Genomic DNA, 27,104 nt, shown 5'->3' on the forward strand with positions numbered 1-27,104 from the left:
ACCCACTTGATTTGCAGATGTTTTCAAACATCATGCAATACAGAAAGCTCAGATTATTATGCTAAGCAAGTCAGTAGCTATTTATAGCCAGAGTAATGTCAGAATTTCATGAGGTATTAGTTCCTCTTTTTGATTTTTGTTTTCTCTGCATGCCACAAAATGAATGGTTTTGCACTATTTGTTCTATTGGTGCTGTCATGTTAGACCAATGATCATCTCCCACTTCTGCTTTGCACTTAGACGTGGCTTAAGATATTTCAGAATTATCTATTTTTAGTTGGGATGAAATTATATTTCTTCCTTTTAAATAATAGGCATTGGAAGAAAGACAAGCCCTCTCTGAAAGCACAGTCTGGTTTGATCAAATAATTAAGATACTTCATATTGTCTATTTTGACTTTGTATCTTCTAGTAACAAATGCATTTATTTGACTTCTTTTCTATCTGTTTTCAGTTCTTGCGGTTTCTCAGGTGTTACTGAAACTGGTGTCACAGCCTAGTGGACTTCTAGATATTCCCAAGCAACAGTTTCTTCCATTCATTCAAATCAGCTGTACTAAGTATGTCAATAACATTTTTCAGTTTTCCAAGTTTATACTCCACATCAGCATCTTATGTTTGAAGCATAAACACAATTCTTTGTAATATGGTTGATGCTTTTTGCAATGACTCGCTGAAGATGATTTGTAAAAGTCAGTGATTTGTTGTCAATTTAATATATTTATCATATAAATAATCATTATACTTCTAACAGCCAAATTATGCCCCGCATTTCCTTCTCAGTCTGTAAATACCTGATGTTTACCTCAGTTAAACTCTTGATGCATTGGGCATACATCTGCCCTCTTACAGTAGTACTCCACATAGCCTATTTTGAATCGTTCACTTGTGTTGTAAGTAAAGCTGCATTGAGTGTTTTAGTGTAGGTGCAATGTCTACTAGATTCTTAAGAAGTTCAAACCTTCCAGCTTAATCCTCTGACTATATCTAAACTGTATAATTTCTTACAGACACAATTATATCTAACAAACTGAGGTATGAACTTGGCTAACTATTGCAGCACCCACAAGAACAACATTAATGAGGACTTATCTGTTGGAGTGTACATATTTGCTATCACCTATATGTACCATGTAGCTATAACCCATTTGTAGTTAGAAGATGAATCAAGTATTTCAAAGGTGAGACACCAGTCTGATACTTTGCTCTGTTCAGTTTTAAACCATGTAGCCTTATTCTACCTTAGAAGTTTAATTAATCCGATGTCATGCTCTAGTTTAGTTTTTCCCCAGATCAAATTGTAATTAATAATATCTACACTCCTCCTAGGACTTCTGAAGCTGATGAAATGCCAAATGCTAGTTTCAAAAATCTGTATAATTGTAGTTCTGACAATTCATTATCCCCTGGGACCTATGGAAAACAGCTGGAGAAGTTCCCCGAACCTTGGCCAAATTTCCCCTGGTAGTATAAATACCACCTCGGGTCTCCCCTGAGAAGAGTCCACTAGCCTAATGGGACTAATCTGGTCAACAAAGGATAAATAAATAAAAGGACAAAAAGCTTAAACCAAGAACAAGCAACTCCACGACAAATCGGCTGCCAAATAATCCTCCACTTTATTAGTACAAGAAACACCATAAAAATCTTCTTTAAACACCGTTAAATCAAGCGCTTTCGCCTGATCGAATATCAGGCTTTATCAAGACAAGTTCATTTTGGATGTGCCAACCTTTAAATACTGTTGTCCATTAAGACTTAATTAAATAATTACAATAATTACAATTATTACAATTAGTCAATCCGAAATCGGATTTTAAAGTGCTAGTGCTCTTCCTTACAATTTAAACTACAACTTTCGTTACTGTAACTTCATTCTTACAAAGCGTTTAAAATCGCTTAAGTGAACATTATCCACATAATCCAAAACATTAAAATTGCTAACTAGAAGTTAGTCAAATAGGAAATACACAAATCATGCTTTTGCGAAGCTTAAATGCACATCAACAACTTGCACATCAAAAGAATGTAAACACATAGTTAACAAATGTGTTAAAAATTGTTACAATTGTATTCAAAAGGACACCACGAACACCTCAAAGTTGTTTAAACTGCCCTTGTTGTTGCAAAATACATAGTATGTGTATTTATTCGTGGTGCTCAAATGCACTCCATAAAATTAAAACCTTAAAAAATTGAACACCAATATGCTAAAAGGTGCGATGTCACTTTTTTTACCATTGTATTCTACAATACCCAACGCTCTTACACAATCTAAAAATCCATGAGCCTTGTTTAACCAATAACTCAAAAATACAGTGTGAATGAACATCCATAAGTATATTAAAATGTTAAAAACTTTGAGTTACGTAAAATAAACGCTACCCTAATAAACCGGGTGTATGTGTGTGCATCTATAAAAAATTGATTGATTCATAATTAATCGAACCCATGAACCTTAGGTTGTAAAAAATAATAATAGATACATATACGTCTCACTTGTAGCACCAATAAATTTAAATTTAAAAGCCTAAGCATATGAATTATAAGTTATATTATATTATCTCACAAAATTGCTAAAAATCAATCTACACACTTACAAAATTATTTATAAATAGCAAATTAAAACAACTACAACTTGAATTAATTAATTAACTAGACAAAATAGATCAATTTAAACCATTAAAAATATTTCTGTGTAAATCATGCCTATCTGAGTTGTAAAAAACATGACAAATTGTTTGTATACCTCTAAAAGATAAAAAGCTGTTATAACCTAGCTCGTCTAATCTTTAATACACTTTTGATGCTAATTGCATCATTCATTCCTGGGGGTTTTGTTGCATTTAATCTAATCTGCCATAGTAGCTCCTTATATTCTAAAGAAGCCTCCCATTCACCACCTCTGGGGTTTTGTGGTACATGTTCTAGAATAAGGAATTTTAGAGCCATATTAGGACACATTACTGAATGCTTGTAAAATGCATTGCTCTCCTTCTTAATACTGACTTCATATAAATGTTCATAAATCCTTTTACGTAAAGTCCTTTCTGTCTTTCCCACATAAAATCCAGAACAATACTCACAAAAACCCAAATAAACTGAACCTTTTGTGGCACAATTATAATACCCCTTAGGGTTAATTCTAAAATTTCTGGAGCCAATGTAATATTTACTATCATTGTAAATGTAGTTACATTGCTTGCAAGCTCGACATTTATATGTTCCAACCTTGGTTTTACTAATAAGAGAAGTCTTTATTTCGTGTCTTTCAAATAAACCTTTTAAATTGACATTTCTGCTACTAACAAAAGTTGGAAGTGCTGCTGTAAATTGTTTAATTTCTTCATTAGATTTCAAAATAGGCCAATATTTTGAAATGAGATCCTTGAATTTTGCTGAATCGTTATTAAAGGTGTAAACAAATGTGTTGTGGGTATCTGTTTCACTTTTGACATTGTCTTCTGTGTTATCAATCGAACCTTTGCCCAACAATGGTGTAAATTTACTTGTTTTTACCTTGTTAACCTCATTAAGTACTTTTTCAAATAACCATTTTGGATAGTTCCTTTCTAAGAACATATTTTCCAAAACCTGTGTTTCTTTTGCAAAAAATTCTAATGTACTACACATCCTGGCTGCTCTAATTAATTGGCCTTTTAAAATGCCTCTTTTTTGCGTTATGGGATGTCCACTGTCAAAGTGAAGAAATGAGTTGGAAAATGAAGGCTTCCTATAAACAGTTGATTCAAAGCTTCCTGTGTCTGGATTTTTTACAAGAGTAACATCCAAATAATTAATCTCAGATTCATTAATATTGTGTGTAAATTTTAAATAATTTGTTGTTGAATTAATATGTGTAAAAAATTCTTGAAATTCATGCATTGAACCATTCCAAAAAACACATATGTCATCCAAGAAGCGTTGATAATGGGCTATGTTCTTAGCCCATACAAAGTTAAATACATACTTCTGTTCCCACATATGTAACACAATGTTGGCATACGCCAAAGCGCATGGCGTGCCCATTGCCACACCTTTCATTTGTCTGAACAATTCACCATTAAAAAATATATAATTGTTGTTCAAGATGATTTCCATAAATTCCACCATCAACCTGATGACATTCGCATTAAATTCACCTGACCTCACTAAAAACTCATTGAATAATTCCAAACCTTGCACATGTGGGATACTTGGGAAAAGTTCAACAACATCGATGGTAATAAGGTATTTAGTTTCTTCGTATAATTCTATTTTAATGTTCTTCAAAAACTCCCAAGAGTCCTTACATATAAATTTTAAAGATTTAACTGTATTTTTTAAAGAAATGTCAATAAATTTACCAAGAGGTTCGGTAATACCCCCACCCCCGGCCACAATAGGTCTAAACTTTAAAGGGTTCAACCCTTTGTGCACCTTGGGTATACCAAAGATGGTAGGGGTAATTGGCTTACTAACCAGTAAAAAATTGTGTAGTTTTTCATTTATGGCCCCCTGCATTAGGTTGTCATACAACATGTACCTAATTTTAGAATATGCAATGTTAACTTCATTAACTGAAGCAATTGAATATTGATCAGAATCGTGTAAGATGTCAAACATTGCTGCTTCATAATTACAACTGTACATTAAAACAACCCCACCCCCTTTGTCAGGTTTCATGATCCTTATTCTGTCAGCTTTTAACTTGGTAATAAGTTGTAAGCAATCAGACGATAGGTTCTGCACTTTTGAATTGTTGTCCTTAAAACTACTCCTAATATCTCCTTCAACTAATTCTTCAAATGTTTTTACCACTGGGTGCAAAGGAGGGTTAAACGTACTAGCTCTAGAAAATTTCTCCTGCAGGTGTTGCTGTCCTTTAAACAAAATATTTAAATTAAGTTTCCTGGTAAATAATTTCAGTTCTAGGATTGTTTTGGTGACATCCAAAGAACGTAACGGCACAAAGTGAAAACCTTTGGTAAATAATTCAAAATGTGTGTTACCAATGTCAGTGTCCGTGAAATTAAAAATTCTAAAATTGCCGTTAGAGACAATTGAATAGGGTAAATCAATTGTGTCATACACTTCTACAGAAAAAGACTTTGTTGCATCTCCCCCTTTGTGTACCTCTATCTCTGTTGGTTTACCCAATTCCTTTGCTGGTAGAAAGGACCTCGGTTGTTGGTCCTGACAGGGGGAAATTGAAAAACCTGCTGTTCATTTCTATTATTTGAATTAAATTTTTGAGCCAACCTCTCACTTCTACGGGGACCTTCTATTGGTGATTCAGTGTTATTAGTAGTGTACTCTACTAAATCTGTTATTTGTGTTGTAATTAGTTTTATAGGTTGGTTGAAATGCGACACCATTTTTGTATTCATTAAGGTCCCTTTCTAATTTTCTCACTTTTCGGTTGACTATCTTAATACAATGCTGGTCTACTTCATGAAAAACATGGTCGTAGTCCTTTTTAACCTGTGCAAAGTTTGTGTCAGTAACAACAACATTATTCAGTTTGTTCAAGTCTACCAAAAGCACACCAAGTTTAGACTCATAGTCTTTTAGCATCAACTTGATCATTTCAAGTCCAGTTTTGTTAAAAAGATCTGTTAAATCCTTAAAAAGAACTGATCCTGGTGTTGCGTTGTTAGGAAACTTGGTACACCATAGGCCTTTAGGCACCCTTTGCACTCGCACACACTCAGTTAAATAATCCACTTCAAGTTGCATTGATTTTTATGCATAAAGTTTATCACTAAATAATTTAAAATTGTCAACAGTTGGTTCATTGTTAACTTCATGACGAAAAACAGTACCTGTATTAAAGGCAAACTGCCTAGATGTCCACGCGTTAAAGTTAAAAGATGTTTGTGCAGTAGTCTCCGTACTACCCGCCGAGGTGGAGGGAAGGTTATTTAAACCTTCACCAATTCCTTTTTGCGATAGTGGTTTATTCGCAGTAAAAACTGTCTGCTTCTTCCCATTAGTGCTATTCACATTTTTACCTTTTTCAACCCCTAATTGTTGGTTACAGGGAACATCACTGGAATCCGATTGTCTCAAAGAAGAAGTAAGTTGTGTTAACAAGGACAGAACCTGGCGAAATTCTTCTCGCGTTACAGGTACATCATCCGGCACATCCTTCAGCACACAAGGCGTTACGTCAAAGTCGGACTGGCTGCCTCTTTCAGTCATGGTCGAAAAATACTCCAAAATACAAGGACAAAAAGCTTAAACCAAGAACAAGCAACTCCACGACAAATCGGCTGCCAAATAATCCTCCACTTTATTAGTACAAGAAACACCATAAAAATCTTCTTTAAACACCGTTAAATCAATTGCTTTCGCCTGATCGAATATCAGGCTTTATCAAGACAAGTTCATTTTGGATGTGCCAACCTTTAAATACTGTTGTCCATTAAGACTTAATTAAATAATTACAATAATTACAATTATTACAATTAGTCAATCCGAAATCGGATTTTAAAGTGCTAGTGCTCTTCCTTACAATTTAAACTACAACTTTCGTTACTGTAACTTCATTCTTACAAAGCATTTAAAATCGCTTAAGTGAACATTATCCACATAATCCAAAACGTTAAAATTGCTAACTAGAAGTTAGTCAAATAGGAAATACACAAATCATGCTTTGGAAGCTTAAATGCACATCAACAACTTGCACATCAAAAGAATGTAAACACATAGTTAACAAATGTGTTAAAAATTGTTCGTTACAATTGTATTCAAAAGGACACCATGAACACCTCAAAGTTGTTTAAACTGCCCTTGTTGTTGCAAAAATACATGGTATGTGTATTTATTCGTGGTGCTCAAATGCACTCCATAAAATTAAAACCTTAAAAAATTGAACACCAATATGCTAAAAGGTGCGATGTCACTTTTTTTACCATTGTATTCTACAATACCCAACGCTCTTACACAATCTAAATTTATTGGTGCTACAAGTGAGACGTATATGTATCTATTATTATTTTTTACAACCTAAGGTTCATGGGTTCGATTAATTATGAATCAATCAATTTTTTATAGATGCACACACATACACCCGGTTTATTAGGGTAGCGTTTATTTTACGTAACTCAAAGTTTTTAACATTTTAATATACTTATGGATGTTCATTCACACTGTATTTTTGAGTTATTGGTTAAACAAGGCTCATAGATTTTTAGATTGTGTAAGAGCATTGGGTATTGTAGAATACAATGGTAAAAAAAGTGACATCGCACCTTTTAGCATATTGGTGTTCAATTTTTTAAGGTTTTAATTTTATGGAGTGCATTTGAGCACCATGAATAAATACACATACTATGTATTTTTGCAACAACAAGGGCAGTTTAAACAACTTTGAGGTGTTCGTGGTGTCCTTTTGAATACAATTGTAACAAACAATTTTTAACACATTTGTTAACTATGTGTTTACATTCTTTTGATGTGCAAGTTGTTGATGTGCATTTAAGCTTCGCAAAAGCATGATTTGTGTATTTCCTATTTGACTAACTTCTAGTTAGCAATTTTAACATTTTGGATTATGTGGATAATGTTCACTTAAGCGATTTTAAACGCTTTGTAAGAATGAAGTTACAGTAACGAAAGTTGTAGTTTAAATTGTAAGGAAGAGCACTAGCACTTTAAAATCCGATTTTGGATTGACTAATTGTAATAATTGTAATTATTGTAATTATTTAATTAAGTCTTAATGGACAACAGTATTTAAAGGTTGGCACATCCAAAATGAACTTGTCTTGATAAAGCCTGATATTCGATCAGGCGAAAGCGCTTGATTTAACGGTGTTTAAAGAAGATTTTTATGGTGTTTCTTGTACTAATAAAGTGGAGGATAAATAAATAAAAACATAAATACAAAATATATCTGCCTAATGTACTTTGAATGTGCATATCTTAGAGCTTGCCTAATTTAGCTTCATTTACCAAAATCCCCTATTGGCATCCAATACAGAAGAATTTTGCCTTAGGCAAAGTAGCAAATAATTCTACTGTCTGCAGAGGGTATTCCTTACTTAAAAATCTAGTGGTCAAGGTCTTGTGGATTTCTGTAGATCTTAAGTTTGTTCTGCAACAATTATCATGCAATTAACTCATTCAATAGGCTCAACCAACAACTCCATTCATTTAAGCTCTGTCTCGATCTTTTCTCTCAGAACTGAAAGTATTCTGCATAGTGCATGTAAACTGGGACTGATTCTAGTGACAACCTAGTGTAATGTTATATTTTCAAGCACCCTAGACTCTTAAACAGATCAGAACAATTCTTTAGTATATATATTCTAGTCTCAGTAATTTATATTTTGTGATTCTGGAGGAAAACTCATAAAAATCATACATTTTCTACCACCTCTTTTTCCAGTGAGCAATTTGTCTGCAAAACCATTAAAAAAATCTTATTTTATATAATTAATGTGAAAGCTTTATTACCTATTTTAGCTTAGCAGTGCATGTCCTTCCCGCGGTTGGGTGGGCGTTCGAAAGACATGCGTAAATGGGTGTGCCTTCGTTGAAGGTTGGACGTCGAGCTGGCACCTCGGCGTTCGTGAAAATCTACTGCCAATCATTAGCAGACTGGAGTTCTGCTGTGGCGACCCCTAACCGGGAAAAGCCGAAAGACAACAACAACTGTTCTGCCTAGTTTGAGTTGTTTGGGTTGCCTCTGTAAATGTTAATTTTAACTTCACACATTCTCACTGAACTGCTTGTGTGATACAATTTTCATCTTTTTGTTCTTTATATTTTGCTCACATCCACGACAAACTGCATTTTCATTGCAATTATCCAGCTGTATAGCTTCAGTTCTCTTAATACTCTCTATAGATACAAGATGCACATGTATATTGGACAAGTGTATTAACCAGTTTTTAATTGAATTGCATAGCTACTACTTAAAAAATCTTTCTTATGTACTTTATTTTTCTAAACACAGCTTAATCAGATTTGACCTAAGGGATTTAAATTATATCCAGAATACTGTAACACTAAACATACAAAAACACTTAGCTGGTAGTTTAAAGTCAAACTTCCAAATGTGGACTCAAACATAATGTTATACTCTACTCTGGTATCAAGCTTAAAGGTAACAGATTTGCCATTTATTCATTGTTTTTCAGTTCAGACATTTTGCAGAACCTTCAGTTATTCTTTTTCAGTTTTATTATCAGACTCTTTTCACACAGCTTTGTTCTGTAATTCCTTCTTTGCACGGTGTTCACAAACCATTATTTTAGGCTCACAAGCAGCTCTTTCTTTCTTTAATCATTATCTGTCTCCAGAATGCAAATATTCTGTTTTTTCAATTTTCTGGTATTAGAACATATGCTCACAAAATGGCCAACATCTTCACGTATTCTGCAAAATTGATTATCTGCTTTGCAATGCCTATTTCATACCCACAACAATACCTAGTAGACACACTATGGTTCCTTGCTACTTGTTTGATTTCTTATTCTTATTCTCAAGCACAGTATGGATTTTACATAGTTCTCAATCTTTCAATCAATAGTTTATTGGCACAAAACCAATCTATGACTGTTTGCTAGTGCCAAGACTGATTCTTTCAATAGTCTGCCTTTCCTATCTCCTATAAGGTTCATAAGTGAATACTACGCCAGCTGCCTTTGTGGGCCACATTAAGCATAGCCAATTTCCCTTTGAAAGTTGAGAATCTAACCCTGTACCTTGTGTCTGTGTAAACACCTTAACCATTCTATCAACCCCCCCCCCCGACTAGTGTTCAAAGATTTTTTTCCCTTTGCATACAGAGAATGGTTTTGATCCATCGACCTCTGGGTTACGGGCTCAGCCTGCTTCCAAAGGTCATTTCTCATATCACAGACTATTTTTGCATCTATCTGAGGCATTTATCCTTTATCAGAAACCAGCGGGAACAAGACATTGTTGAAAAAATATTAGAATGAGTTCAGAAAGAAGATACATGATTATTGAATCAATTAGTTGCCCAGATTCACAATCATGTATCTTCTTTCTGAACTTATTCTAATATTTTTCAACAGTCTCTTGTTCTCATTGATTTATGATAAAGGACAAATTCCTCAGATAGAGTGGATTCATCTGCAGCTTACAGCATGACAGGAATTTCATTTGCATCATTGTCAAGGCACTTCTTTGAAGAGCAAAAGTATAAAATACATGTATGGCTTCCTTCCTTACAATATGAAGAAAAATGTCACCCTGGACTTTTTCTGGTTTGCTAGTGAGGCCACCTGCACCAAAATACAGCTTGAACCTTTTGATTCAGCAGGGGAATATTGTATCAGCACCATCTTGACCCAAACACTAAAGATAAAACTTTGCTAAATCATACTTTGATTCCTAAACAAATAACTGAATGAATGCCATTACTGTCTGTAATTTGTGAGCAAGGAGCATCTGGTTGGACAAAAACTTAATTTACTGAGGTAAATTGCTTTACAAAAAAAAAAGTGAAAAATGTGACTGGCTACAACTAGCATGCTTTACTGTGTTTAAGGTACTTTATCACTGCCACCTCACCCCAGCACAGCTTATCAAGAGATGCTGGTACAAGGATTCCAGGTGTTGGCATTACTATCAGCAAGAATCTAACTACATACATATGATGTGGTACTGCCTAGCGGTAGCAAAATGGTGGAGACATGTGATCAGATCTGTGGGATGGGTACTTAGACTCCTATGCCAGATGAAACCAACATCAGGTTTTGGGTCTTGGGTTTAAAGGATAATAACGTTCTTCTAGGGAAAACAGAGCTAGCCTGGGTCAGAATGGTGAGTGCTGTCTTTTGCCATGCCTCTTTCAGCACTAGAAAATTTTTACTCAAGACTGGGTAACAGGAATACACACATTAAGCCACAAATTGGAAGAGTGATCATACAATCAGCTGGATAAGGCAAATTATTTAGGTTAATAGGTTCATAGGTTTATACTAGGCTATCTGCCCTAAGGCATTTATAAGCCTAGCCCAAAGTTTTGCTTATGTTAAAAATATTGTGCCCATTAGTTTGTTTTGCCTCTGTCCAGCAGTGACACAGAGATGATTCTAAACCTCGATCTCCCATCCACCGGTCAAGATTTCTCTTGAACAGAGCCAGTGAGGTGCTCTGCCTCACATGGACCGGGATTTTATTCCACAGCATAGGGAGTCTCTGAGTGACAAATCTATCCCTCCAGCATGTCTTATTTATTTATTTATTTATTTGACACTTGATCTGACTGGGTCTACAGAACCCGTTTTCAGCAGAGGCCCGGGGAGAAAAGCTTCACATACAGTATAATCCAATACAATAAAGATTACATTAGAAATACTATACAAAAAATAAGTTGAAAGAACAAACTGCTACCAGATGTTGTAATATATTACTACACATCTAAACAGTTATATACAGCTAAAACATTACAGACAATAATAGTCACTCTCATCATACATGATGTAGAAATAGCGGCCAGAAAGTTAGTGATGCAGACATATAGTGAAACAGTTAAGAAGGATAGAAGCAATAAAAGCCTGAGCAGCAGCTTAAGAATATGGTATAGAAGCAGAGAAGGAGTCAGAAGAGCTTTAGGATCTTGCAGTCTGTGAGGGATTGAAATGTGAGAGATTCAAATGGAATAATTATTGATGCATCTGTTTCCATTTAAGTTACAAGATAAATGGCAAGTGCTAGAAAGATAACAGCTTTACTTCAATGTCTGTGCTTAGATTTGGTGCACTTGATTAATGAAATCATAAACCAAATAGGTGTTCATTATTTCACGCTATATAGTGGCTATAGGATGTTTATCATATTCTATAGCAGTTTTTAACTTCTGACAATTTATTACACTGTAAACTCAAAATGAAAAAAAAAATGTTTAGCATGATACTTCCAAACTAAAATAAAAAAGCCGGGATCACAGCAAACTTCACTTTATTAGCAAATATTAAGCAATTTTGTCCCCTTAATGTGCTGGGACTTCATCAGAATGTTAAAAAACACCATTCCATCAATCCTTTGCAATACACATGACAAATTCTATCCAATCCATTTCCGTCCCCCCTGTTCACATAAATTACCATCCTAATCATCCATATATAATAACACTAATTAAGTTATATAAAACAATGTTAAAAACACTGTGAAATAACTCTGATCCACTTAATAAATATTTCAAAACACAGATATAAAAAAATATATATATATATATATATATATATATATATATATATATATATATAAATTCACTTCATAATCTCGAAATACTGAAATATCGAATTTCAGTATCTTGAGACCATGAAACTGAATCCACAAAACACTGAAACAACAAAACCTCGAAATTCAAAACATTGAACAAACCGCACACACTGCACCATACATACACCACAACACCCACATCGCAACATTAACAAAGAAAACTACACACATACACAACTCATACACATAAGCAGGGGAGCAAGCCCCCCTGCACCCCCCATGTGAGGGGCTGTGCCCCCCACAACCCCCTACTTATATATACTAACTCCGAGATCGCACAAACAGGAAACAAAAGCAAACTCACACACGCACATTCTCCAGTCCCTCACACACACACATCAAACATATCAGCACACTCACATACACTCTAACTCCCACTCAAAACCCTTACAAAACACTCACTTACCTGACATAACACCTAGATCCACACACGGCACCGCGCACCATCAACACACAATCCTGGACATTATGTAGCGTAAGGTCATAACCGCGAATTTGAGATATTCGAATTCATGATTATGAACTTTCGCTATTGTAAACATTCGGCTTTATAGTCTTGAAATACTGAAATTCGACATTTCAGTATTTCGAGATTATAAAGCACTCCTCTATATATATATATATATATATATATATATATATATATATATATATATATAAACGAAGATAAATACCATACATATACAAGTACAAATTACACAATGCATGATTTCATTTTCAAAACTTTACTAACTGACAATGTTTCATTCAGCAGAGCTGTTTCTAGTGTACTTTTAAATTAAGAAATTCCAGGATCATATATTTGTGGAAGAAAGTGTTTACCTTGTTCTCTCCAAGTTGGGAAGCACTCCAGGAAGCTCAAAGTGTGGTTGTTTATTGGTTAGAGGGCACAGGAGTCAGCTTTCAAGCTTTTTCTCTCTACTATAAATCAGGCAAGTTTGCATGAGGCTGCCCACTGAGCAGCACTGGTTAGCAGTACTCTGTATAGTAAATGTGTAGGCGGTAAAATCTACCTATAAAGTTATTATTAGATCTGAAAACTGTTTAACAGTGTAACATTGTGCAGAACCTAGCTTTGAGCAGCTAACCTGTGCATCTAATAGCATTACTATATCCTACCACTATATAGCATTTTGCCCCTAATCCCAGATCTACCCTCAGGGACTCCTCTTAAAACCCAATCCTTAATCCTAAACATCCCACACTATTCCAGGTCCAGACAACAAGAATATACAATTTCCAAATGTGTCTGTGGCTAGTTTGTTAGATTTGGACATCCTAAGGCAATGTAGCAATGGTCTCATGTTCTCAGACAACCAGTTAATCATTAAAGAAAATAACACGGTATGTGAGAAAAGTAAGTATGCAACTTCCATGGAGGCAAAAATCACACAAAATATTAAGGTTGTTAGGAATACCCACACTATATCCCTCATACACTCCACATAGAACACACATACAGATTGTCTTATGCTAAGGCACTTAAGAGTAACCTTCCCAAATCTCAAAGACCTCCAAAGCCATCTAATGGCAACATTCACTTAAACACACACCAAAAGCAACAGCAAACATCTCACATAAGCTTACACCCAATGGTCCCCCAAGAGCAAAGCCCATAAGGCAAGCATATTCTTTACTTAATACTCTTGTCACTGGGGACTCCATTGTGTATCACACAGATGCCTCATTCATCAGGATAGACAAAGAGAAGACAATAGTTAGACGCATATAAGGAGCCAGGATCTGCAATATCATGCATACACTCAAGTCACTGCACCAGGAGGTACTGACATGATTTTATCATAGTCCATATGGGTCTAAATGACATGACACGTACTTCACTGGACTATATGAAAAGAGACATAATGGATCTCTTGGATTATATGTGTTTACAGACAGATATGAGCCTTGCATTGAGCACCATTCTACCTGCACAAAAGATTATGCCACAGTATGAACATAAAATGACTGATTTTAAAAATTGGCTTAGTTTCCGGTGTCACTCCAGGGTAATCCAATGTATGTCAGCAAGAGAAGTCATAGTCAAAAGACCATGTTACTTTGCCAGGGATGGACTGCACCTGTAATTCCTAGGCTTTTAGATAGTACCTAAAACTTTATCCACTCCCTTACAGCCTTTTTTTAAGCAATGCCAAAAAGACAGAACTACCAACATAGTGAAAAATTCTACAAGCAACTATAAGGTGTTACTGCTCAGTGCTAGGAGCCTAAACAAAAAACTCCACACCATTCAAGCTGTCCTTACTCTGGGGAATATAGACATCTGTGCCGTGACCAAAACTTGGTTTAAAGCTGTAGAAAGCAGCGCAAGCCTACAGTGCCTTCCACACATTTAGACCAACAGGAGCACAGACTAGGGCCAAAGGTGGAGGTGTCTCAATCTATGTTAGCAACAAACATGCCTTCAGTTTGGTTAAACAGGATGATACCATGGAACTCATCCACATGCAAGTCACCATATACAAGGTTTCTCACCATATCATGGTTACTTAAAGATCCCCATCTACGTCTCTAGAGTCTCACGACTCTTACTAATCCTACTAGAGGCGCTCACCATCCAACCAAACACTTTATTCATGGGTGACTTTAACTTCCCCTCTATAGACTAGGAAACATATATTGACTCACAGGCACAGCATTTTATGCACTTTATTAACACAAACACCCTGAGCAGATAGTGCATGCTCCAACCAGAGGATTAAGCATTTTGGATCTGGTACTCACCAACAATGGAGAGTAGTGACCCCCCCCCCCCCATGTTATGCCCTCACTAGTGATATCAGATAACAAAACTGCCTCCTTTGAAGTAAAAATCAACCTAAAAAACAGCTAAACCAGTAACAGTTTGGAACTATTCTAAGGCAAACTACATCCTATTAAGTGAGAGTTTGCCAAAATTCAAGGCTCCCCTACCCTCGAGATCATAGCTACCTATGCAGAATTATTTACAGAGTCCTCATACAAACATGCAAATGGCTGCATAGAGGCTGCAGTACCTACCAGAAATAAACCCAAAACAAACGCTAAAAATAATATAGAAAAAGAAGAAAACTCATGGCCGAAATCAGGAAAACCAACTCCCTTAAAGACAAGTGCTCTCTTATGCAACTAAACAAGAAACTAAGAGGTCTAATTAAGTCCAACAAGGCTAACTATGAGATCAGGATAGCATCACAGGCTAAGGGCAATCACAAGGCCTTCTTCAGCTATGTCCGGAACCTTAAAGGCAACATACAGCAATGTGGTGAACTAATGGTGAACAGTACTACCTTCATTGATCAGGGTGACATAAGTCTGCTGGCTAATAATGTTAGCTCAAACTTCACCCCCCACTCTTACCAAGCTCCACCAGGTGGAATCCCTTCCAACATACTTCCCTCAACTATTATCAGGGACCAGGTGCTTGCAGCAATCACTTAAGTCAGGGAACACTGCCTCCACGGTTCCTGACAACATCCCTAGTTGCCCCCTGAACAGTATAAACATGACCTATCAGGAACATTTGAGGCACTCTTCAACTACAGCCTCGAAGCAGCCTATGTTCCAAGTGAATGGAGGACCACAACAGTCACTCCCCTCCATAACGGCACACCATCAACCGACCCAGGGAACTACAGATCCATCAATCTAACAAGTCTAATATGTAAAGCCACTGAACAAATGATCATGGAAATGATAAACAAGGACATTGGCAATGTGCAGACATTGACCCAGCCCAGTTCGGCTTTGTTAAGGGAAGATCATGCCTACTTTACCTGGTTCATATACTTTGAGAGGGCTACCAAGGCAAAGGATAAGGGTAAAAACAGTGCAAACTGCCTGTCACAATACCCCACTCAGGCATTGTTGACAAGGTCTCTGAGCTAGGCATTAATCCTTTCATAGTTCACTAGATTGCCAGCTGGCTCAAAGAGACCCACCCAGGAACCCAAGAAGTCAGGATCAGCGAGACCACCTCCATCAGGAGTCTGGCCACCAGCGGGGTACCCCAGAGCTCTGTGCTAGACTCGCTATTGTTTGATATCCACTTCTTGGAAGTCAAGGCTAACGTTCAAGGCCTCTGGCTCAACAAGTTCACAAATGACTGAAAAATTGGGAGCTATTATAGATTCCCCAAGACACAAACATCTTGAAAGAGGGTTTAACATAAACAAATAACTGTTGCCAAACCCATGGCCTAAACCTCAATGCTAAAAAATGCATTATAATGTCCTTTGGGAAACTGCCAATGCAAGTTAATTGCCCCACTGATAAAACACCCCAAAGAGATGACCCAGTAGTAAGGTATCTTGGAACATATGTAGACAGCAATCTAACCTTTGATCAACATGTGTCTAAGATAATAAGAGATTCATTATATATCACCCATCTTATAGGTAAGGATATGGCATCCAGGTCCAAGGAAGGTATAGTACCACTACTTGGCCCGTATCAGACAGACCTATCATTGAATACAATGCCTCCTTTAGCTTATATCTTACCAGACACTTGCAACACTTGGAATGCTCACAAAAGTTTTCTCATCAGGAGAATTCACAGCATGAATACCCTGTCTGACACTGATTGCCTAAAGACTCTGTCTCTGTATTCAGTCTCCCACATGCTGTTGAGAGTGGATCTTTCCTGCCTTAAAGGGATTCCTCACAGACAGCCCTGCTGGATCTGTTGCACATGCGCAAAACAAACAGCACCAGAAACACTAGATCCAGACATCTGAACTTCACTTGTAGCATAAACTGAACATGCTGGAGAGACATATATGTGTCCCAAAGGATCCCCACACTATGAAAGAGGCTCCCCATACATGTAAAGCAGAGTTCTTCCCTGAACCTATTCAAACAAACCCTTGACAATTGGAGAGGAAACTGTAAATTTACCCCTTGGTCTGGCCCCCATGTCAGAGGCCGCCGATAAGAAAAGTTTTATCCTAACACCCTCCCCTACAAATCCTTAGTTACCTCCCTACTAACATATATATCCCCTGTACAGAAGCCAATGATACCCAGGGACACAAATGGCTTAGGATGTGCAGTCAAGCTTGTAAGGGCTGTAGTGATCATTAGCCTAATAACAACCTATGAATATATTCAACCCATGCTTATGTGTGACATTTCTTTTTAATTGCCACTGTAATTCTTTAATTTCTAAAACTACTTTTGGTGGGCCCCCTCTTATATCCATTTCCATTCCTTCCAATACAAAAAATGAAAATTCATGTTCAGAATTCTTTTCAATGTGTTTATATAAAGCATTTGGAGTATGCATGTTCTTCCATCTCTGTGGGGTTGTTCCCACCTCCAAAAAACATGCTGAGTGTTTCTATCTCAAATTCTCCAAAGAATGGAACTGTGGGCAGCAGCACAGACTCTACATGTTGCCCTATGGTGTAATGTGTTGTATAGACCAACCACTTTGGGCATTTACTGTGGTTCAAAGTATCCTCAAGATAGGAGAACATGGACCACAGTGGCAGGGCTAGACACTCGACAGAATAATAATATGGATCTAGGTGATTTGGTTGTGTTGATTAATGTTGCCAAATGGGCATGGGTATTTACCTGTGATAAGTAGGTTGAGAACCCAGCCAAGTCCGTTCTATGCCAGGAAGACATGCTAACAGTGGGAGGGGTGTATGTGCTTCTATTGACCAGTGTGTGCCTGCCATAAAGCCCAGAAGCCCTGTGTCAATAAGCTACTGGCCAGCTGGTGTCCAGTTGCCTAGTTTGGTTTACTTGGGATAGCTGTGTTGAGCAAAAGCTGAATGCAAAACCAATCAACCTGCCAAACATGAGCTAAGAATTTCTACACTCAGTGTAAGTTCACTGACTAGATGGAGCATGGAAGTAGATGACATGATGGTAAAGAGGAGGATGGATATCCTATGTATCCGGGAGACAAGATGGAAGGGCAGTGCAGCATAGCTACTTGACTTGGGATCCAGAATTAAATACTGAGTAGAAGAACAGGCTAGAAATGGTGTTGGAACTGTGGTGAGGGAGAGGCTACAGAAGGTGTGAGGGATGTTCTCAGAATCAGTGACAGACTCATGGCAATCAGACTCCAGCCTAATGATAGGGCAGTATTCATAATCTCAGCCTATGCCCCACAGCAGGGTTGTGGAACTGAAGAAAAGACTGCATTCAGACAGCAGCTACAGGACCTACTATATAAAGCATGACAACATGAATTGGTGTTTGCAATGGATGACTTGAAAGCACATTTTGGAACAGACAGAACAGGACATGATGACTGCCTCAGTCCACATGGGTGAGGCAACAGGAATAAAGCAAGGAAAGGCCATTAAAGACTTATGTCTGGCAAATGGCTTGATAGTAGCCAACACATAGTTCAGAAAGAGAGACAGCCATTAGATCACATACAAAAGTGGCCATCATGCATCTCAGGTAGACTTTCTCCTAGTAAGGAAAGGACAATGGGGTAAAATCAGTGACTGAAAAATGATTCCCAGTGAAATAGTCAGCCCACAGCATAAACTACTGGCTGTCACAATCCACTGCAAGTAGTGGTCAGAGAAGGCTCTGACATCAACAGAGTCTAGGCTGAAGATCTGAAGGTTGACTGGAGGGAAAGCACAACAGTTCAAGGAATTAGGAAGGGCTCTAGCACCTCAGGAAGAAGAGGAAATAGGTGGAGTTGAAGAATGGCAGAGCCTCAAAACAACATGTGCGAGGACTACAGAACAGATATGCAGCTGAGCCAGGTATGGAAATAAGATACATAAGGAAAGCTGGTGGTGGAATGCAGAAGTCCAGGAGGTCATCAAAAGAAAGGAGGAGCGCAGGAAAAAGTGGGAGATTGACAAGATGGACCAGGATAGGAAGGAATACTGTTTGGCTAACAAACAGACTAAGAAAGGCATTGGAATAGCAAAGAACAAGGCATCAGAGGCACTCTATCATTGTCTGATAAATGACTCAATAGATGGCACAAATAAACTATATCAGTTTGCACAGAAAAGACAGAAAGATAAAGAAGATAGTCAGGCACCTTTCTTAACAGATACCAGCAACAACCTACTCAAAAGTCCACAGGATATCAAAAGCAGATAGAAAGAGTACTTCCAGCTGCTTCTGAATGAAGAAAACCCCACAGAAGCTGTACTGCCCCAGACACAGCCTATGATGAGAGAAGAGGAGGAACCCACCATAGATGAAGTAAGAATAGCACTATGCAAAATGAAGTAAGAGAAAACAGCAGCCTCAGATGAGGTCACAGCAGATATGATAAAGATGCTGGGTGAGATAGGGGAGAAATGGCTCCTAATGGTACTTGTAACAGTGTGGAGTATCCCACATGACTGGAGAATGGGCATACTGGTGCCAGCATTCAAGATCAAAGGGGACATTCACAACTCTGGGCAGTACAGAGGTATCAAACTCCTGTCACATTGCATGAAAGTTCTGGAAAAGGCGATTGATAAATGAATAAGCAGAGTAATAGAAAGTAAGATGGGAGATGACCAGTTCAAATTCAGATCAAGATGCAGCACAATTAACCTGATGTTTGAAGTTGAGAAGAAGCTAGAGATTTGGAAAGAATCAAACTGGGCATTCCTAGACTTGGAGAAAGCATATGACAAGGTCCCAAGAAAGTTGATTTGGGCAGTCCTATGGTGGTTCAAAGTCTCAGAAACATTAGTAGAATTAGTGCTAGCTATAAACAAGGACTCAGTGAATCAAGTATGAACAGTATTTTGTCTCACAGAGGGGTTCCCAGTGGGAGTCAGGGTGCATCAGAGTTCAGCTCTGAGATCATTGCTGTTCACACTGGTGATGGACTATATTACTAAACAGGTCAGAGGCTACAGATGAACAAAGTTGTTTTATACAGACCATGTAGCACTACAGGCAGATTCTGAGCAAGAACTTCAGCAAAAGATAAGGGAATGGAATGCAAAACTGAAGGCACATGGGATGAAACTGAGTACAGATAAGACAGTTGTAATGGCAGCAAATGGGGGAAGTCAGAAGAAGATGAAAACTGAGACAAAAGGGAAAATAATGGAACAGGTTAATAGCTTCAAGTATCTGGCAGGGGTGGATGAGGAGAAGGGAAGTCTTTATTAGGAGGTTAAAGCCAGAGTCACAGGGGCTGCAGCCAAATGGCACAGAGTGTCAGGTATAGTATGTGAAAGAAAAGTGCCAAAGAAGCTTAAAAGTAAGGTGTAAAAAACAGTGGTGTGACCAGTACTACTGTATGGTACAGAAACCTGGGTAGTAAAGGCAGAGCAGGTAAGACAGTTAAAGTGGATGAGGATGAAGTGCCTGAGACAGGTGGTAGGATGCACACTGTGGGGCAGACAAAGAAATGATGACAAAAGAGTGGAAGCCAAAGTAGCTCCAATTGCAGAAAAGGTCAAAGAGAACAGATTACGTTAGTTCTGGCACATGTGAAGAAAAGCGGAAGTTAATCTGGTGAAGATTTGGAACAGACAAGAAGAAGCATGAGGAAACAAGGGTATCCAGCAAAGAGGTGGATGAATGGTGTGAGAGAGGGCCTGTGACTGCTCATTTTTGAGACATTGATGCAGTCTTTGAGTGGCATTGAATAGAAAGAGATCATAACAGTTGACATGACACCCCAACCCTATGTAGAAAATGAGAAAAAAGGGGTTGATGATGTGTTTATATAAAGCATTATATATTCATATTTCCTTTTAACATCATAGATATGTTCAGAAATACTTTCTATTAGTGATCTTTCTACCTTTCCTATATAAAAACAGGAATTTTTAAACTGTGGATATACAAATCCCCCTCCTTTATATATACACTTTGGCTGCAATATCCACACCTATATGTACCATATTTAGTCTTATTCCTAATTTTTGGGGGCATACTAGTGCCAGCAGCGCAGTGGTGCAGCAGTAGTGTTGTTGCCTCACAGCAAGAGGTTCTCTGGTTTGATTATCTGCTAGGATGCCTTCTGTGTGGAGTCTGCATGTCCTCCCTGCATTTGTGTGTGTTTCCTCTGGGTGCTCCAGTTTCCTCCCACATTACAAAGACATGCATCTGGAGCATTTCTCCCCAGGTCTCCGTTGAAAATTGGCTTTGTTCCAAGTCAGACTTTCCCGGTTAACAAATGTTAAATAAATAAAATAAAAATTTTTGAAATGATTTGTTAGCATTAAATATATGCCAATTCCTGTCAATAATATTTCTAATGTTCTGTGAATTGTGTTTATTGTACTTCATTAACTAAGTTGTGAGTTTTAGACTGTTCACTGTTAGAGTAATGTAGATAGACTGACAACTAATTTTGGAAATTATTTTTTTTCTCTTTTTTGTTTCTACTATTTGTTTTTGTTGTTTCCTGTTGCATTGCTGTATGATGGTGTATACCCTTTGATAAAACTGTTAATGTGCAGCAGCAGATTTAATAATTACAGAAAACAACCTATGATGTCAGTGTCTAGGGAAATGGATAAAAATGATGAAATCTACCTTCCAAACGTCTGTCATCAGTCTTCCCTTCTGATGCTATGTTCTGGTTTTTATATTCAAGTTCTGACATTCCTGTAATGGAAACACTCTTGATTAGTACATTTACTGAGGCATAAGTCTTAAATATACACAGGACAAGGAGACACAGAAGTCATTGCATTGAAGCTGTCCTTATCTAGTGACATGTGTTCCATACCTAATTTACTTTTACTTCTGTAAAATATACTACAGTGTCATATTATTTTGTTTAACGTTAATGAGAAAGCTTTATTTAGGTTTTCCCTGATTTAATTAGCAAACCACAATGCATGCTATCCCCATGCAGCTTCTGTTTTTAATTAATAAAGTGTATTTCTTGTTATGAGACACTGTACAGAAAATACATTGTATGTCATTATATAGAAACATCTTGGCTGCCATTTCAATGTTTCTGGCAGCTGCCTATACAAATTTATAGCTAGTGCACAGTCAACGTGATTGTTCATATTTAATGTTGGTTTAAATGAAAGACAAAGTCATCTGCTCTGTACATCATGCCTTTTTATTATCAAACTACTGACAAGAATTAGAAGAATAAATGTTTGCTTAGTGTTAAAAAAATTCTCAGTAAAAAAATATTTCAAAACTGTAATGATGCATGTGTAAGTATTTCTACATTTTCATTTTTTCATTCCACAGAGCTGGCTTCTGCTGTGTTCTCTTAAACACCATGTTTAAACATGATAAAGTAATAGTTTCTAAGATTTGCTTATTTCATGTTTTTCTCCTGAAATTATTGTGATTCACGCACAAATAAAGGCATACAAAATTGTATTTATTCGTACTACTAAAAGATAATGAATTCAAAGACAGCTCAATTAAACATTCATCCTTGATTCCCATGCAAGAAGAGAAGTGGCTGCAGATGTGACTGCTCATTTTGTGACATTGCTGCAATCTTTGGAAAATGGCAAAACTGTTTTTCAAATGACTAAGGAGTAAGAACTATGCTAATCTCTGTCAACAGCAGAAAAGTCAGTAATCTGTCAATTGTATTTTTCAAGCTATAAACTACTAAAACACAACTGCTTAAAATCTTGTACAGTACCACTTAATTTTCGGGTCTATATTATAACAAGGAATGCTTAAAATAGCGAATGCTGTATAATCAACCCAAAAAAAAACGAAAACACAAAATTCCAAACAAACGGAACAGCGATTTTTTTTCCCCTGATCTAAAAAAAAAAAAAAAAAAACACGCCCCCCTCTACTTAAATATACCAACTCTGAGATCGCACCACAGTGGAGAAAACGGCAAAGTCCCGAAAATGGGCCAGTGATTTTTCTCCCTGGGAAAAGAATAAGAAGTTATGTACTCACCATAACATTCCATGTGAGTTGTTAATCTTGCCTTCATTCTTTACTGATGGGTTCGGAGCTGATCCATCGGCTCTGGTACAGCCGTATGCAAAGCTCGAGGTCTTCCAGTAGCTTGAGGCCAAGCCCCTATCCCATGATGCACTGTAAATCACCTCAGAGCTTGTTTGCTGCTGTGTACTATAACTATATAAATGAGCTATCCTCCTATGGAAAGGAAGAAGAAATTGAGCAACCAGAATGAGACCAACATCTAGGTCAACTCTCAGGAGGGGGAAGGAGGGAGGGACGTAAGAATGAAGGCGAGATGAACAAGTCACATGGAACGTTATGGTGAGTACATAACTTCTTAATGTGAAGTTGTTCAATCTCGCCGTTCATTCTTTACTGATGGGCAGCGTCCCTAGCACCATCAATTTCGGGTGGCTCATGGGAGTACATTCTTCAGAACCGTAGACCCAAAAGAAGCCCTGTTCCTGGAGGCCTTATCAACTTTGTAATGCGTGATAAAGGTATGAGGTTTAGACCAAGTGGCTGCTGCACAAATGTCATCAAGGGGCAATTTGGTTTGGAATGCAGAGGATGTAGAAACTGCTCTGGTTGAGTGAGCTTTAATCTTGTGTTACAAAGGCATATTAGCAGCTGAGTAGACAAAGGTGATAGAATCAGATAACCATTTAGACAGAGTTGTTTTAGCCACTGGTCTGCCTTTTCTGACTTCAGAGAATGAAACAAAGAGCTGGTCTGATTTCCTGATACCTTTTGTTCTATCCAAATAAAATCTGAGCTGTTTGTGAACATCAAGTTTGTGCAGCATATACTCCAACTTATTGGAATGATTAGGGAAGAAAACTGGTAACTTAATGACTTGGTTGGTATTAGTTTCTGAACAAACTTTGGGCAAAAAAGAGGGATTTGTCCTAAGAGATACTCTGTCAGCATGGAAAATCAAATAAGGAGGGCTGATAGATAAAGCTTGAAGTTCTGACACTCTGCAGGCAGAAGTAATAGCTACCAGAAAAATGGTTTTCCATGACAAATATTTGAGGTCGCAAGATGATGCTGGTTCAAACGGGGGAAGGATTATACGAGACAGCATAACATTTAGATTCCATGGAGAAAAGGGAGTTTTCACAGGTGGTCTCATATGAAATGTCCCCTTTAGAAAGGCCTTGGATAACTTGACGGACAGGATATTTAACCCATCAATCCCAAGATGAAAGTTAGATATAGCAGCCAACTGAACCCGAACTGTTGCAGCTGCCGCTCCTTTATTAAAAATCATAGTCAAGAACTCTAGTATGGATGTCAAGGGGGCTTGGTAAGGATCAATGTTCTGCTTACAGGCCCATATGAAAAATCTCTTCCACTTACTAAGATATAATCTTCTAGTGGACAGCTTATGAGAAGACAAAAGGATCTGTTTTGTCTCACTGGAGAGGTTATGAAGCCTGGCTATGAGGAGAACTGGAGGAGCCAAGCTGTCAGTCTCAATGACTGCAGAGAAGGATGAAGGTCCCCCGACAGATGTGTCAGAAGGTCTGGAACTGGGTCCAGAATCCGGGGATCTTCCAAGAGATAATGATGAAGGAATGGGAACTAAATCTGCCAAGGCCAATGAGGGGCCATAAGAATGATGGTCCTTCCCAGGGATTTTGCTTTCTGTAGAACTTTGGGTATCAATGGGATTGGTGGAAATGCATAGAGGATACCCGGGGGCCAATCGTGTACGAGTGCATCCCTCGGGGCTTCTCTCGGAGGAGGAATCAGGGCAAAGTAGCTTCTGCATTTCGTGTTGATGTGGCTGGCAAAAAGGTCGCAGCAAGGCTGGCCCCATTTGTGGAATATCCTGTCCACAATCTCTTTCTTGAGGGACCACTTGTGCAGCAACAAGATTGCCCTACTCAGTTTGTCTGCTATCACGTTGGATCTCTCCGGGATATGCATTGCCAACAGAAAGCGCTGGGAGGAAACAGCCCACTGCCAAACTCTGAGGGCTTCTCGGCAAAGGGGGTAAGATCTGGTTCTCCCTTGCTTATTCAAGTACCAGACTACTAACATATTGTCTGTCTGAATTGCAATTGTTCCAAGGGGAAGAGAGTCCTGAAAGTACTGCAACGCCAAAAGTACTGCTCTCATCTCCAGAACACTGATATGCAAGTGTGACTCCTAATCTGTCCATGTGCCTTGGGCAGTCATTCCCTGAAAATGCCCCCCCTCACCCTATCAGGGAAGTGTCCATGGTCACAGTAGCTACTGGAGGGGGCAGAACAAAGGGGTGACATGAAGAGACATCAACCACCACTGGAGATCCTTCTTGCAAGAGCTCATAATCAAAATCGTGTGGTCCATGGGAAGTTCCTGGTAAGACCACTGAGTAAACAACAACCATTGAAGAATCTGCATATGCATTCTTGCTAATGGTATGGTTAGGACTGCTGCAGCCATTAAACCCAATAGTTTCAGAACTTCTGAAGCTGGTGCTCTGTCTTTCGATACCAATGTGCTGACGAAGAAGGAAGACTCTTTCGATTGGTAGCCTTAGAGTGGTGGTTGAGGTGTCTAGCTCTGCCCCGATAAAAACGATATGCTGCGATGGCAACAAGGCATACTTTTCTGAGTTGACTGTAATGCCTAAATGATTGTAGAGTGACAGAGTGTACTCCCTTGCCTGAATCAGTTGATGCCTGGTGGTGGCGGTAAGGAGCCAATCGTCTAGGTACGGAAACACCTGGAATCCTAGAAGCCTCAGGTGAGCCGTGACCACTGCCATGCATTTGGTGAACACTCTGGGGGCTGTAGTGAGACCAAAGGGCAGGGCTCAAAACTGATAATGATTGGCTCCCAGCAGGAAATGCAGGTGATTTCTGGATGGCCTGGCCATCTTTATGTAGTAGCAAGCATCCTTGAGATCTATCGAGCACATCCAATTGTCTTTCCCTAAGAAGGAAAGTATAGACTGGGGCAAGACCATCCGGAACTCCTCTTTCTTTACATATTGGTTGAGTCTGCTGAGGTCCAAAATGGGTCTCCAGTCCCCTGTTTTCTTTGGAACCAAAAAGAACCTTGAGTAAGTTCCAGAACCTGTTTGGTCTGCTGGGACTGGCTGGATGACTGTTTTTTGTAGCAACTTGTGGACCTCTACGGTTGCTTGTTCCCTGTAACTGGGTGGAATGTTTGGGATTCTCCTTATTGACAGGGGGGCTTGGTGAATGGTATGAAGTACCCTCTGAAAATGATACTTTGTACCCAGCTGTCTTTTGTTATTTCTTGCCAGGCATCTGCATACAAAGATAAGCAACCTCCGACTGCCTCCAGAGCAGGCCAGTTGGGCCTCCTTTCAGGAGCGCTGGTAGGATTGACCAGAGAAGTGATCTCTGTCACCCTGATGTTGCGGACCCCCTCTGCCTCGAGGGTGGCGTCTTCCACTATTATCCCCTCCTCTGCCCCTGGAGGGAGGAGTTCACCACGTGTGCCTGAAAGGCTCCTTGGGCTTTCCGGAACCACATTTTCCCTCCCTTTTGGCCTTTGGGATAAGGCTGTGTAGGGGTGGAAAAAGGGACTCAGTTGGCAGACAGAGTCTTTCCCTCCTGTTCACACCTGGTCAGAGTTTACTTCACTTTAGGCCCAAAAAGGGATGAGCCATCAAAAAGGGGTGTTTATGAAGGATAACTTAAAGGGTTCCACGAAGGAACACAAGCTCATCCAGGAATGTCTTCTAAGAGCAATTCCTGTACCCACTGCCTTACTCGTTCCATCAGCTGAATAGGATATGAGACGCATGGATGAGTTGACAATAGAGTTTAGGGTAGCAAGCTGGGCAGCAACTTTGCCAGAGGCCCCTTCAGCTACTGTACCCTTAAGAATATCTCCCAACTCCTTAAGGAGATCTCTTTGCAACCTAGTGAAATGGGTTAAGTAGTTCAGTGAGTGGAGAGCAAAAGTCGCTGAACTAAACATACGTTTCCCACTAGACTCTCTATTAGGAGGATGGATAGACAAGGAAGTCTCAGACAT

General features: G+C 38.5%; 1 protein-coding gene across 3 annotated transcripts in view; it reads right to left on the reverse strand.

The window, feature by feature from the left end:
- The window catches only part of TTC29 (tetratricopeptide repeat domain 29), a 3,626,200-nt gene that overhangs the window by 165,340 nt on the left and 3,433,756 nt on the right, over positions 1 to 27,104 (reverse strand). For 2 of the 3 annotated variants that reach the window (XM_044062242.1, XM_044062241.1), the window contains exon 11: positions 21,732 to 21,803. The exons of the other annotated variant lie outside the window; for it this stretch is intronic. In XM_044062242.1, the coding sequence (XP_043918177.1) occupies positions 21,732 to 21,803 (72 nt within the window). The remainder of the gene's footprint in view (positions 1 to 21,731; positions 21,804 to 27,104) is intronic. 3 annotated transcript variants of the gene reach the window in all.

This window comes from Protopterus annectens, chromosome 2.part1 (genome assembly GCF_019279795.1).
Source record: "Protopterus annectens isolate FY-2018-M chromosome 2.part1, PAN1.0, whole genome shotgun sequence".
NCBI lineage: Eukaryota > Metazoa > Chordata > Ceratodontiformes > Protopteridae > Protopterus > Protopterus annectens.